The 15,046-nt window shown below is 35.8% G+C and overlaps 1 protein-coding gene across 3 annotated transcripts; it reads left to right on the forward strand.

Moving 5' to 3' along the window:
* Window positions 1–1,676: 1,676 nt before the first annotated feature.
* Window positions 1,677–13,706, forward strand: LOC111468000 (glutamate--tRNA ligase, cytoplasmic-like). Of its 3 annotated transcripts, none has more exons than XM_023113097.1 (7): window positions 1,677–1,838; window positions 4,015–4,186; window positions 10,013–10,109; window positions 10,253–10,406; window positions 10,728–11,848; window positions 12,177–12,644; window positions 13,131–13,706. In XM_023113097.1, the coding sequence occupies exons 2-7, from the start codon at window positions 4,047–4,049 to the stop codon at window positions 13,368–13,370; spliced, it is 2,220 nt and encodes a 739-aa protein (XP_022968865.1). In that variant the 5' UTR covers window positions 1,677–1,838; window positions 4,015–4,046; the 3' UTR covers window positions 13,371–13,706. The 3 variants fall into 3 exon arrangements, with proteins under 3 accessions (XP_022968865.1, XP_022968862.1, XP_022968864.1); XM_023113094.1 differs by lacking the exon at window positions 1,677–1,838 and adding an exon at window positions 2,504–2,702; XM_023113096.1 differs by lacking the exon at window positions 1,677–1,838 and adding an exon at window positions 2,504–2,670.
* The last annotated feature ends 1,340 nt before the right edge of the window (window positions 13,707–15,046 follow it).

The raw sequence follows: 15,046 nt of genomic DNA on the forward strand, positions 1-15,046 counted from the left end.
TTGTACTCTCATTAAAAATGTATTGTTAGTTGATGGTTTAAAGCATGACTTACTTAGCATTAGTCAATTATGTGATAAAGGTTTTAGAGTTGTATTTGATAAGAATAATTGCATAATTGAAAATGCTAGTGATAGAAAAGTTTTGTTTGTAGGAAATAGAGACGATAATGTGTATACTATTGATTTGAATGATTGTCCTACAAATGATAAATGTCTTTCGGTTTTACTTGATAACTCTTGGCTATGGCATAGAAGACTAGGACATGCTAGTATGTACTTGATTTCAAATATTTCAAAAAATTCATTAGTGAGAGGTCTCCCTCAACTTAAATTTGAAAAAGATAAAATTTGTGACGCTTGTCAAATGGGTAAGCAAACTAAGTCTTCTTTCAAATCTAAAAATATGATTTCTACTACTAGACCTCTTCAACTACTCCATATAGACTTATTTGGCCCTTCTAAAATAGCTAGTTATGGAGGAAATTATTATGCTTTTGTGATAGTGGATNTTCGCATCAAATACACCTTGTTCATAGTCGACGGTTTTTCGTACATATTCGACAACACGTTCAACAAATTTGACGTTGTCTTCTCCTTAATGATGTTGAATGCACGTTTTTGGATAGCGTCAACCGAATCTACCCTAAGACTTGTCGATCATTGAGCTTCCACTACTCCGTGGTCATGGTATTCGGCTTCATCCCTAACAGGGGTTCGTGAAGTTCTTTCTAGTATAGATAATCTTCAATATTCATCTTCCAGAAACCAAAATCGAATCCATCGAACTTCTCAATTCCAATCTTTGAACTTTCCATCTTCACAGATTGTGGTGAATTTCACTTAGCTCTGATACCAGTTGTTAGGATCACACAATAATGCACACAATAATGCACACACTTGATCTAGATGAATACAAAGAACAAGATAGAGAAAATGCAAGGAAAATATTGGTTAAAAAATTTGTATTGATGACTCTAAATATGTACCGTAAGAGAGAATACAGAGAATACAAAAAGTAGATTTTCAAAACTCGGCTGGAGGATATATATATATGATTCAACTTACTATATATAGCTTTATCAGATATAACCATTTACTATATATAACTATCTACCAACTATCTACCCTATATAGTTTGAATATAGTTTTTTTAGTATGCATAACTATTACCATTTCATTTACCATATATAGCTTTACTATGTATAACCGACTAAGCTATAAATAATCAGTAGGCTCCATAACCTAACAAAGGATTATTGGAGGGACTCCCACGTTGTCGACTAAGGAAAACATATATGTTTTTAGGATCGATATTAGTGTTAGCTCTGATACAAGTTGTTAGGATATCTCAACAATGCACACATTCGATGATGAACACAAAAAACAGAAGAGAGAGATAGAATAAAAAGAACGAAAGAGAGAGATAGAATAAAAAGAACGAAGAAAGTACCACTGACTAATGGGTATATATATAGGGTTTCAATTTACTATACCTTATTTAACTACCACTCAGATATAATCTATCACAAATATATATTTATCAAATATCTATTATATATATCTTTATAAGATATTTACAAAATATCTACTAAATATATTTTGTTTTATCAAATATCTATCATATATATCTCCCTAAGATCTTTACAAAATATCTACCAAATATATTTCTATGAGAAATATCTACCCGATCTTTACCAGACATTAGGCTCCATATCCCAACAGTTCTATGAGTGTACGCATCTTACCATGAGTATGCTCGAAGTTGTTGGTGCCACATGTACTCGTCATATGTATTAAGTCGGCTCTCCAAATCTAGTTGGAAAAAACTCGAACCGTTGGTATTTCTCCCTCGTTCTCTCTCTCTCTCTATCTCGTTTTTTTTTCTTGCCGGTGATGTTTTGGAGTGTGGCTGAGGGTTGTGGCATCATTTGGCTGTAACATGGGTGTCGGGGAAGTGTGAAACGCATTCTCAGCACGTTACCTCGAATTCCAGCACCTCACCAGAATTCTCGAGGTTTCTAGCGACCCATAATTTTTTTTTTTTTTTTTTTTGTCGTCCTCGTTATAATTTTGACATTGAAATTGGAAGGTCACACACAAATTCGTTACTTAACAACCATTCCATTAGCTTGAGGAAAAGAAAGGAAGATTTCTACTACGAGATCGAGGGCCAATAAACTTGAGTAGCACGGCAACCAATAGGAAGAAGAAGTGGATCATCGTGAGAACTGACTTCTCAAAGGTATTTTTCAATTAATATTAATATTTTTCATCTACCGTTCATAAAAACCATGAAATCAATCTGTAAATTGAAATAAAAACTACTATATTGAATAAGTTCCAAAATAACCCCCACTAATAAGAAGTAAAGAAAAAAAGAAAAAGAAAGTACAATATTAATTTTAAGAAATCCCAATAAACCCAACACATTTTTTAATTTAAAAAAAGAAAAAAGAAAAAAGAAAAAAAAAACTCAATCAGTAATAGAAATAATTAAATAAATATAGAAAAGAAAAACCTAATTCTTTTTGTCCTCCTGGCTCCGCTTCCTTCTACTTCTTGAAGCGTCTCCTTCTCCGTTTCGGCAGTTCAGTGTCGCCGCCTCCTCCTCCGGTTCAGTAGTGCTGCCGTCTTTTTTTCGCTCGTGCCACCGCAGCCGTCCTCCAGCGGGTTTGTACTGATTTTCTACTCTGTTGCTACTGGTATTCTCCCCACCTCCGTCTATGCTTTTATTCTCGCTTGAAAAAAACAAATTAGAACTTGAACAACATCCTTGTGGCTAATTGGGCCTTTCGAACTGCCGTGGCTACCCTCTAATTGTTTTTGTTTTTTTTTTTTCTTTTCAATTTCTTCCCGTCGAAGGCTACTAGAGAGACTTTTGTTAGACGAACACGACTCTCCACAATGGTATGATATTGTCCACTTTGAGCGTAAGCTCTCATGGCTTTGCTTTGGGCTTCCCCAAAAGGCCTCATACCAATGGAGAGTGTATTCTTAGATTATAAACCCATGACCATTCCCTAAATTAACCGATGTGAGACTTTCATCATCCAACACCTCCCCTCGAACAAAGCACGCCTCCGTACCTTCGAGGTGTTGGATGATGAAAGTCCCACATCGGTTAATTTAGGGAATGGTCATGGGTTTATAATGTAAGAATACACTCTCCATTGGAATGAGGCCTTTTGGGGAAGCCCAAAGCAAAGCCATGAGAGCTTACGCTCAAAGTGGACAATATCATACCATTGTGGAGAGTCGTGTTCGTCTAACATGGTATCAGAGCCATGCCCTAAAACTTAGCCGTGTCAATAGATTGGCAAATCCTTAAATGTCGAACAAAGGACTCCAAAAGGAGTCAAGCCTCCTCGAAGGTACGAAGGCAGTCAAAAATGACTAAGACTCCAAAGGAGTCGAGCCTCGATTAAGGGGAGGCGTGCTTTGTTCGAGGGGAGGTGTTGGATGATGAAAGTCCCACATCGGTTAATTTAGGGAATGGTAGGGAATGGTCATGGGTTTATAATGTAAGAATACACTCTCCATTGGAATGAGGCTTTTTGGGGAAGCCCAAAGCAAAGCCATGAGAGCTTACGCTCAAAGTGGACAATATCATACCATTGTGGAGAGTCGTGTTCGTCTAACAACTTTTACCCAAAAAAAAAAAAAATTAAAAAAGCAGGGGCAAGGTTCTAACCAAATGGACTCGGTTCCTGATCGGTATTTCTATTTTGATGAAAACCTGAACCGAACCGAGGCGACTTACCCTATACGTGGCTTTGTGCAATTTCTCGAATTGATTATAAAGCTCAAATCTTCCCAGTTAAATAATTCCGGTCGCCTTTGGCCCATAGATATTGGCGGCTACCTGGTTGTTCACTTCCTGTGTTCGTCCGTGCCTGCCAGCAGCTTTCTTTTCTTCTTTTTTCTTTATTTTTTTTTTCTCATTCGCGTAGACGCTTTGGCTTCTTTTACCTAAACGCCTTATACTTTCTTTCCTTGTACTTGCTCTCATTTCAGTCTGGTTTTGATTGGTTCTGGTGTTGAGAATCATGGATATTAAGCTTTTGTCATTTCCGGCTGATAGCCCTCCACTCTCCGTCATTGTGGCTGCCAAGTTTGCTAGTATCCCTTTTCCTGCAGATTCTTCTCTTGCTTCTGGCTCCGCTCCCACATTTCTCTTCACGAACGGGTACAATCAGATCCCTCTCTTTCTTCTCTCAGCTAGTTTTATCTTGTTTAACTTCTGATATAGCAAAATGTTTGAGATTCAACCTTCAAAAGCTATTGATTTTGATTAATAACACATTTTTTGTAGAATTATTTTCCATTCCCCAATGTCTCTCTTTCTGATTTTTTGTCTATTTCATGAGTTGTTGGGTGTGAACTCAAATATTTAGAATTAAAATGGATGTATTATCATTGATGTTTGAAATTTATAAAAGGGATGTATTATCCAAAATGTTTACAAAAAAAAAAACCTTCCCAATTGACAGTGAGAGAGGAATTACAATAGAAAACAACGGAATTAGAAAATTTACACTAATAGCTTTTTATAATCAGTGATACTAATACCTTACTATGCCCCTTCGTTTGACCATGGAATATTTCTAACAAGTATTTCTTTTACTCTAAATTGGAACCTAGCATTATTAATGTAAAATTTAGTTGATTTAGACATAAGGTTATTGGGTCTAGCTTCTTAGCCACAGGGAGAAACCAGACAATCTGATGATATACACCTGTGATGTCAAAGAAGAGTCCAGAAGTGTAATGACCCATTTTTCGAGGCACTTGAGCTACAACCCATTACTCATTGACGCATAATAAGTAAAAATGTGGAAAATTTAAAACACTTAAATACGTGCATGCACTTTGAAGGTTAATTAAAATAGTAGTGAAAATTTTGCTTTTACAAAAGACGAAAAGGAGACCACCAAAATACACTACTACAAGATCAAACTATTTAAAATACATGAAATACAAGATTTAAAAGATAAGTACAAAAGGATATCTAGACTCAAGTATGATGGGACTCCTTAACCAAGGCATCTCAACTATACAATACCAACTTGAAGGAAGTTGGGAAGAATGTTGTTCAAATTACCCCAAGATAAAGTCAAGTTCTATTAAAGTTGAACTCAAGCTGCAATCAATTTCACATTAAGAAGAATCAAGTCTCATTTATGCCACAAGGGCTTCAAGATAATTCAAATGCGGCTTCATTTATTCTTAGATGCTTACAAATTTATGATAGATGATTAAAATCTAGATTTATGGTATTTCATTAATGTACTTTAAGTTTTAAATTTTTTTACTTATTCTTAGATTACATTTACATAGTGGCTAATTATGGTCATAAAGTATGAATGTTAAAAACTCTTGAAATGCCTCATGGAAGGTCCATGGTTCTATTTTGAGGCTATATAAAACCATGTATGTTATCTTTGTAAAGATAGACTTGGAAAATGTTGTAAAAAGAGCATTTGTGCTTTCATTTAGCCAATGACTAAGTTTCTTTGCAATTCTATGTAGTTTAGATTGCATGTTTAGAATCATTTCAGCTGGATATCATCGATCTTGCTTGTGAAGTGATTTGAATCTCAAACAAGTGTTCTTGTCTTGAGATATTAGATCAACAAGGTAATCTGAATCTTACTTCCCTTGTAGCGATTCCTTATCACTCCCTATAGTCAACAGCCCATGTGTGCATTCGCCTCGACCGCTACAACAAGCTCCACCTAAAAAGAAAATTGAAGTAGCAGAGTTGAGTATATAAATATATTTAGTAAGCAGCCTCCTGGTAGTTCATAGTTTGTTATCAGGTTTTATTAATCTTAGTTAATTTGTTCAGTGTCTTATTCTCATTTGAGGGTTTGTTCCCCAGTATAGGCAACTTCTTAGACTACACCCTAGGTTTATTCATTCTATTTTATTGGTTCTTGGTCCTATCTGGCCCTCCAGCCCTTGGAATATTCTTAAGTTCTCTAAGTCTTCTGGCTAGTCGTTTCGACTAGTCTCTTTCATCACCATATCTCTAAGTCCTTGAGGCGTGACCTCGATATCAATCTCATAGGGTTCATGCATGTTAAGGCTCGACTAAGGCGCAACTGTGGACCCATGTGCTCGTGACAGGTTTACCAAAGGAAAGCTAACTGACACAGAGCACCAATCATAGGTCGTAAAACATCATATGCTAGTTATATGGTTATTTGGATCCTTGATAATCTAGTTAAATTTACGATTAGGGGCTAGTTGGCGAGCTCCTAACCGTCTCCATATAACCGTAAACTCACATGCATGATCTACAATCATAACCAACTCGTAGGGTGCAATTGTGGATCCTTGTCGCTGGTGACAGACTCACTATAGAAAGCTAACTTGAAACTTCATAGTAGTCACCATAGGGTACAGTCACAAGTCATAAAATATTATAAACCAGTTCTATAGTTATTCGAACCCTTGACAATCGAGTTATGTTCACGATTAGAGGTTAGTTGGTGAACCTCTAATCGTTCACATATAACTGCATACATCACAAATATATGAAATAGAGGCGTAGCATAGCAATCTAAATATAGATACCTAGTCATGAATTTCAGTTCATAGTACAATGCATACCCGTTTCGTAAACATGCATAATAGCATTCAACTTGTGTCATCAACTCATTCTATGCTCAAACATTTATAATAGGTTTCCTATAACATGCTTTATATCACACTGAAGACATGCTCTCGATTTTGGTCAAATCATAGCTCATCAGTTCATTCATTCGATAAGTGTGCACCATAACATTTAACGTGCTTTTACATGCATCAAACCAACTCATTTCATACTCAGATGTGCGATACTACAAGCATACCTAAATACAAGGTTCCAAGGTGGCACTTACTTGGAATGTGCGGTACTTTTTGCTCTGGTTCGGGTCTTCCAAAAAGTCTCAAATTCCATCAAGCTCCTCAAATATGCCCTAAATTAAGTCAAGAGAATAAAATTGGTGAAAATGGCTCGAGAAACGGACTATGCGAGGGTTAAAAACTATAAAAAGATAGTCAAATTTTGACCTTGGATTGGTCAACGCTGACCGTTGACCGTACGGTCAGCTGACGTCACACTTCCTTTTTCTTATTTTTTTCTTTTTTTCTCTTTTTCTCTTTCCTTCTCCTTCCTTCCCTTTTTCCTTTTACAGGATCTTCCTCCTCTTCTTCTCTTCTTCCTCCTCTCCTTCTCCTTCTTCTCCTTCGTCTTTGAGAATATCCTTTTTCTTCTTCTTATTCTTCTCTCTCACCTTGCGCGACTGCCCCTTTCTCTCGCCTTTTTCTTCCTTCAACCAACTTGTGCCAATACTAGCCTCCTCCATGTTCGGCTTCTTCACAGATCTTAAAGATCTCGTCAAATGGAACCTATAGGGACAAAAATCGTGACATTTGGTTGAGTTTTAAGAGAGAGAGAGAGAGAGAGATATGAGTTGATGAATTTTTGGAAAACCCACAAAACGTTGCCATGACAGACACTCTTGATTTCTTCCTCTCCAATTTCTCCCTAGTAGATGCGTTTTAAAATCGTGAGGTTGACGACAATACGTAACGGGCCAAAGCGGATAATATCTACTAGCGGTGGGCTTGGGGTGTTACAAATAGTATTCGCAAGGCTTCTGGTGCTATGCCAGAAAGGACGCTGAGCCCCAAAGGGAGGTGAATTGTGAGATCTCATATCGGTTGGAGAGGGAAACAAAATATTTCTTATAAGGGTATTGAAACCTCTCCCTAGTAGACACGTTTTAAAATCGTAAGGCTGACGACGGTACGTAACGAGCTAAAACGGACAATATTTACTAGCGGTAGGCTTAGGCGGTTACAAGAAGAGAAGAGGCTGCTGATTCTTCGAACATTGTGCTCTATTTTATGAAAATTCAATGCTAATGGGTTAAGGGCCGAACTTTTATCTTATCCAAGATTTATTTGGTACTTTGCATCATGGTCTAACTGGTACATGGATTACCTTTTCTTTTCAGTTTCAGAGACATGATGCTGTTAGAAATATATTTCTGCATAAATTTTATACGACGCTGATTGTCTGCATGGGTCGACATTTTTTTTTAATTGAAGTTATAATGGCTTTTCAAACTTGATTGAACTATGATAGAATCAGGAAGGAAAAGAAGACGTTACAATCATTGATATATATACAGAACTTGGATACGTGGGTCTATTGAGCAAATTTATGATATTGACTAGGGGATAAACTGAACTTCTGTAGTTTAGTCATATTTGATCAGAATCAGCATCAAGTTGATTAAGTTTTCATATTGGTTATTACAAGATAAAATTTAGATAATGTTAGGGACAATGAAACCCCTACATATCTCCACATTGATATGTTCTTTTATATGTTAGCATGCAACCTAAACTTAAAAGCCATATTAGAACACAATTGATTATTTCAGTATTACAAAAACATATGTTCTCAGGTATAGCAGTTTTCTAGAACAAGTTCTTAAATTTATATTTTTCACTCTCTTGCAAGTTGAATTATTCAATGTCAAAGATGACAAATTTGTAGTTAAGATGACGTTCTACAAAATCACATAAGACGACAAGATGCAAAAGACTTGCAGAAATATGATCTTTATTTATTTATTTATTATTTTTTTTTTTTTTTGTACTTTTCGACCAGTTTCAAAATTGAACTGATTCAAACAACAAGAAGAAAATAGAAATCAAATCGAAGAGAAATGCAGAGGAAACATTCAATATTGAGTTTAAAGTTCTGATACCAAATGATATGAAAGGCCTAGCCAATTGGATCTAAGAATCTTTATCAATACGCAAACCCCTAAAATCGCTATGCTAAAACCTCCAAATCAAGATGATTTGGACAATGTTGTTTACCAAGCTATATCATGGTGTAAATTATCTAATATTTTTACTTCCTATAGTTATACATCCCTCCTGCAAATTGGGAAGGTCTTTTGTACACCATGGATTATACATCCCTCTTGTAAATTTCACTCATCAATGAAATTGTCTCTTAAAAAAAAAAAAAAAAACCTTCAAATTTAGATTATTCAAGAACCCCAAGACATTAAGAAATGAACCTAAGGGAAAGTAAGATTTGGATTACCTTGTTGATTAAATATCTCAAGACAAGAGAACTTGTTTGAGATTCGAATCACTCCACAAGCAAGATTGATCAAGTTAAGCTTGAATGCTTAAAAGCATATAACCCAAACTACGTAAAATTGCAAAAAGACTTGGTTTAGGCTCAATGAAAACACAAATTTTCTTTTTACTACATTTTCCAAGCATATTTTACAAAAACAACATACATATAAAGTCTCACTGAAAACTCTTTACCTTTTATGAAGCATTTCAAGAGTTGTAACCTTCATACTCTATGACCCTAAATAGCCATTATGTTAATATAACTTAAAAGTTAAATAAAATATATTAAAACTAAAAATACACGGATGAAACTTGACTTCACTTTTACGAGACATTTCAAGAGTTGTAACCTTCATACTCTATGACCATGATTAGCCATTATGTTAATGTAACTTAAAAGGTAAATAAAATGTATTAAAACTAAAATTACATTGATGAAACTTGACTTCACTTCATGTGACTTGAGTTTATCGGGTGGTAATTTGAACTAATATTTTTTCACACCTTCCCAAAAGTTCATATTGCATGTTTGAAATGTCTTCGTTCATATAACATTGTCTACTTATTTATTTATTTTATTTTTATGGTTTATGAGTTGGAGTTTGATTTTTTGCTGAGGCACAACATTAGTGATTATTTTGTGTATTGTTGCTTGCACAACCTTTGATCCAATTGTCAATCATTTCCACTATTTTTAATTTTTTTTTTTTTTTAACTTTTTATTTCTTTATGGAAGCTTGCACTCACTCCTACTGTGAACTTCAAAGGAATTTCTCTCCATTCAATGTGGATCAGAGGAAAAAATATGTAATGGACTGTTTCTCAATGCTTAAGTCAAGTAAATTTGTTGTAGGTCGAAGTTGCATGGAACGTCTGTGCTTCTACGTTATATTGGTCGAGTCACCAACATTCCTAATTTCTATGGAGAGAATGCATATGAGTCCAGTCAGGTAAGCTGAAAAATAAATGTAATAACATAATCCAAATGTTTATTCTGATGTATGGGTTGTTATTTATTTATTTTCATGATTGTTAATAGGCTAATTTCTGCTAAATGAACTTCTCTCATATCAATGCATGGATTTTAACCCAGATTGATGAATGGCTAGAGTATGCTCCTATCCTTTCGACTGGTTCTGCATTTGAGAATGCATGCAGTTATGTTGATAAGTACTTGAAAAGACGCACATTTCTCGTTAGCCATTCTTTGTCACTTGCAGATGTAGCTATATGGTCTGGTTTAGCAGGTATTTTTTTTCTAATAAGAAAATAAAATCTTCTGCTTTGAGCATCCTCTTTAGTAGGTACTATTGGTCCATTGTTCCTCAGGAACTTTTTCTGTATCACCATGCCTATCTTGAGAGAGGCTGAGAAAGATGGGTTGTCATGTTGTGTTTGTTTTTATTTTTACAGTTTTTACAATGTTCCTTGTTTATTAACCCCATGCCCACTTATCCACAGAGCACTTGTAGACAGACATAGTCACACACAAACACACTGTATATGTAGAGTGAGAGAGAGTGAGAGAGAGTTGGCTTATTGATACTATGATATTGTGTTCTTTACAGGAACTGGGCCACGGTGGGAAAGCTTGAGAAAGTCAAAGAAGTACCTGAATCTTCAACGATGGTTTAACTCACTCTTAGTAGAATATAGTGATGACTTGGATGACGTCTTAACTACATATGTTGGCAAAAGAGGCGGAAAATCTTCAGGAGCTAAATTGAAGGATCAACAGGGTCTCACTCAAAAGCCAAATAGTGTCAATCAGGACACATCTGATAAGGGGAAATCGGGAAGCAAATCTACATTTGAAGTTGATCTTCCAAATGCAGAGATTGGGGAAGTGCGGTTGCGTTTTGCACCTGAGCCTAGTGGGTATCTTCACATTGGGCACTCAAAAGCAGCATTGTTGAATCAGTATTTTGCCCAGCGTTACAATGGTGAAGTAATTATCAGGTTTGATGATACAAATCCTGCTAAAGAAAGCAATGAGTTTGTTGAAAATCTTTTAAAAGACATTGAGACATTGGGTATAAAGTATGAAACTGTCACATATACTTCAGATTACTTCCTTCAATTAATGGAAATGGCTGAAAACTTAATTCGTCAGGGTAAAGCATATATTGACGATACTCCACGTGAGCAGATGCAGAAAGAACGAATGGAAGGCATTGAGTCAAAAAATAGAAGTAATAGCCCTGAAGAGAATCTGAGATTATGGAAGGAGATGATATTAGGAACTGAGAAGGGTTTACTTTGCTGTCTTCGTGGAAAACTTGATATGCAGGACCCTAATAAATCTCTCCGAGACCCTGTGTATTACCGTTGTAATCCAATTCCCCACCATCGGATTGGTTCCAAGTTTAAGATATACCCAACGTATGATTTTGCTTGTCCGTTTGTTGATTCTATTGAAGGCATTACACATGCACTTCGGTCTAGCGAATACCATGACCGCAATGCACAGTACTACCGAATCCAGGAAGATATGGGTCTAAGAAAGGTTCATATATATGAATTTAGCCGGTTGAATATGGTGTATACACTTCTCAGCAAGCGTAAGCTTTTGTGGTTTGTTCAAAATGGGAAGGTTGATGGGTGGGACGATCCTCGTTTTCCAACTGTTCAGGGGATTGTTCGAAGAGGTTTAAAAGTTGAAGCTTTGATCCAATTTATCCTTGAACAGGTGCGACTATTTTGGTGTTTATTCATGAGTCGGTGATAAATCTTGCTCTAATAACACAAAAGCTGGTATGCACTTGTGATCGTTGTCCTCCCAAAGGATTTTTATTTGTCATAGCATCAGTGAATGCTGTAAAATTTATAATTAAACATTTGATTTTCAGTTAGAAAGATCATGGTATTTTATAATGATCCTTGTCTACTTTATCTTTCATTTCTATATTTCAAATGATAGATATTATATTCTTTTCATTTTTTTAGTCAGGACACTATGACTCTATGCTTGCATCTTTATGAAAGTTTCTCTCATCGTTTTCTTTTCTTTATTTCAGGGGGCATCAAAAAACCTCAACCTTATGGAATGGGATAAACTATGGACCATTAATAAAAAGATTATTGATCCTGTGTGTCCCAGGCATACTGCTGTTATAGAAGAACGACGTGTGTTATTTACCCTTGATAATGGTCCAGAGAAACCATTTATCCGGGTTTTACCAAAGCATAAAAAATATGAAGGTGCTGGTGAGAAATCTTCAACTTTCACGAAGAGGATATGGATCGACCAAGTGGATGCACAATGTATCAAGGTGGATGAAGAAATCACCTTAATGGACTGGGGTAATGCAATAGTGAAAGGCATCGAGAAGGACGGAGATGGATTTGTCACACGGTTGTCAGGAATATTGCATCTCGAAGGCTCTGTGAAGACCACAAAGTTGAAGGCCACTTGGCTGCCTGATATAAACGAACTAGTCACCCTCTCACTTATGGAGTACGATTATTTAATCACAAAAAAGAAGGTATGGACCTTTAATATGTGGTATCATATGCACTTTTCGTTATGGTGGATATGAGTCTTTCTATGCTTTGATTGTGATATTATAGCCTCTTTCCTGTTGGTTTTGAATCGAAGTTCTAAACCATGCATGCTGTTGACATCAGTGTATTTGCATGGACACTTTTGTGTTTTTATTTCTGTCTTCTATTTTTAAAAGCCAGATAGCAATAGGCATTACTTAGGTAAGCCAGTTTGTCGAAGTATGGATAATGTTCAGTACTAAAGTAAAATGGTTCTAATGTTCTTATGGTTTATGAAGTTAGATGTTAACTGAGCTGCCTTGCATGGGTTAGAAGTTGTTGGTGAACCTTTTCATACGATGAATATGCATATAACTGTTTGTTTCTTGTAACAATTTGTGGGTTGCGGCTTTTTGTTGCTTATTTCATGTTAAGAAAGTGGGTTATAGAAATTATGGATTTTAGGCTCTTTTAAATTACTATTGCAGCTCGAAGAAGGAGAGGATTTTCTTGATGTATTAAATCCATGCACAAAAAAGGAGACCGTTGCTGTTGGGGATTCAAACATACGAAATATAAAGCGTGGAGACATATTGCAGTTGGAGAGGAAGGGGTATTTCAGATGCGATGTTCCATATGTCAGGCCAGCGAAACCGATAGTCCTACTCGCGATCCCAGATGGCAGGCAACAATCATGTTCGAAGTCAAAAAATCTCTTTAGCAATTGAACGGGGTTTATTGTGAAGTTTGCCCGGTCTAAAATTAATTGAGGATGTACCTTTATCGAAGTTTTAGCCATTACTTTCTTTTTTTCTTTTTTTCTACGTTCTGGCATATCTTTTAGATGGTCATAGTTCCTTTGGGCAAATCATGTACAAACTATTGGCCTTGGGCAATTTCAAAATGCCTTGCAATGGGTTCTTTGTTTCTCGATTGAATGTCTGCTTAGTTAGCTTTGGTGTTTGGGGTTTGGAGTAAGAATAGAATATATGTCAAACTCATAAGTGTTGTTTTTAAGATTAGTACAATGATGAATATGAAAGAAACATGCATTTGATGTTCGATATTGGTGTATATGTGTTGATGTTGGGGCAAATATAGGTATGAATGAAGCGTTTGTTTGGTTTTTGGGCGCCAAGCGAGACGTGATCTTGGTGCCAACTTGGAAAGCCTTGGTGAGTACGTTGGCCGGCAATGAAGAAGTTGCTGCAAGTAGAGTGGCGGCAATAGACTGAGGTCCTGGTAATTGGCTGTTGAATGCCGTAATCACTGCAGCAGCGTCCTTCCCATTTTTCAGTTTCTCTAAATTTGTGATCATTATTGCATCTACTTGTTATAATTTACTAAGCATTTTTTTAAGTAAGCACATGGATGACTAAGATTAAATAGTCCATTTGAAAGAGAATAATGTAATGAACCTGTTTTAGCACTGCATGCACTATGTGTGGAAATTCATTTAGAGATAATCACATGTAAACAATGGTTGGCACTACATGTACTATATGTGTGGAAATTCATTTAGAAATAATCACATGTAAACGATGTCATGGGTTTAAACGTTTGCTAAATTCGTTCCTGATAAAGGAAAATAAACATCAATAAAATAGTGAAAATTGAAATAACACCAATCTAAAAGAAATGCATATGCCCGTTATAATTTTGAAAGAAAAATACAACTATACTAATTGTGTTTTTGTGGCAAGCATAGCGTTGTTGTCATCTGTATATGGGTGCTTGCCTTTTCCTAAAAAAAAGTAGCACATGACTTAGGTATTTAAAATGCTTAGTAAGTAGTCACACTGTTAGGGACAGGAAATACAATCATGGTAGAACTTATCCTATCGTAAAACATCATGACATTAGAATCTAACTTTTCAATTCGGGTGAAATTGGATGTGTAGTACTTTTCTACACATGGTCCACGAACGCTGTTGAAAACTACTATTGGAAAGGAGTGCACATAATGCATGGTGTCATGTATCTTAGTAATTATAGTGGGGAAGTATCCCAATGCATGTGACATACAAAATGAATGAAGTATCCATAGCTTTAAATCATGACATATACCTATGATGCAACCCATACCTCCCTTCTTTTCATGACATAATGTCTCTATGGAGGACATACATATGGAGTACTTGCCATATTTTTGATGATTAACATACATGGCCTACTCATACTCATGACTAAAAAAAAAATACGATTAGTTAACCCACTTTCCTCAACTTACACATTCTCAGACAGATTTCTCAAAATTCTGATTTGTCTTAAAAGAAAAAGGATCAACATACCTAGCTTACTAATGATTAATAAAACCCTCTCCCAAACATCTCTCCACTAACCTCTCTCCAATCATTTTAATGACTAATGCAATTTTAAGTTGTTAGAGATTCAACCGCTCTTG

This window comes from Cucurbita maxima, unplaced genomic scaffold, assembly GCF_002738345.1.
Source record: "Cucurbita maxima cultivar Rimu unplaced genomic scaffold, Cmax_1.0 Cma_Scf00035, whole genome shotgun sequence".
Classification (NCBI taxonomy): Eukaryota; Viridiplantae; Streptophyta; class Magnoliopsida; order Cucurbitales; family Cucurbitaceae; genus Cucurbita; species Cucurbita maxima.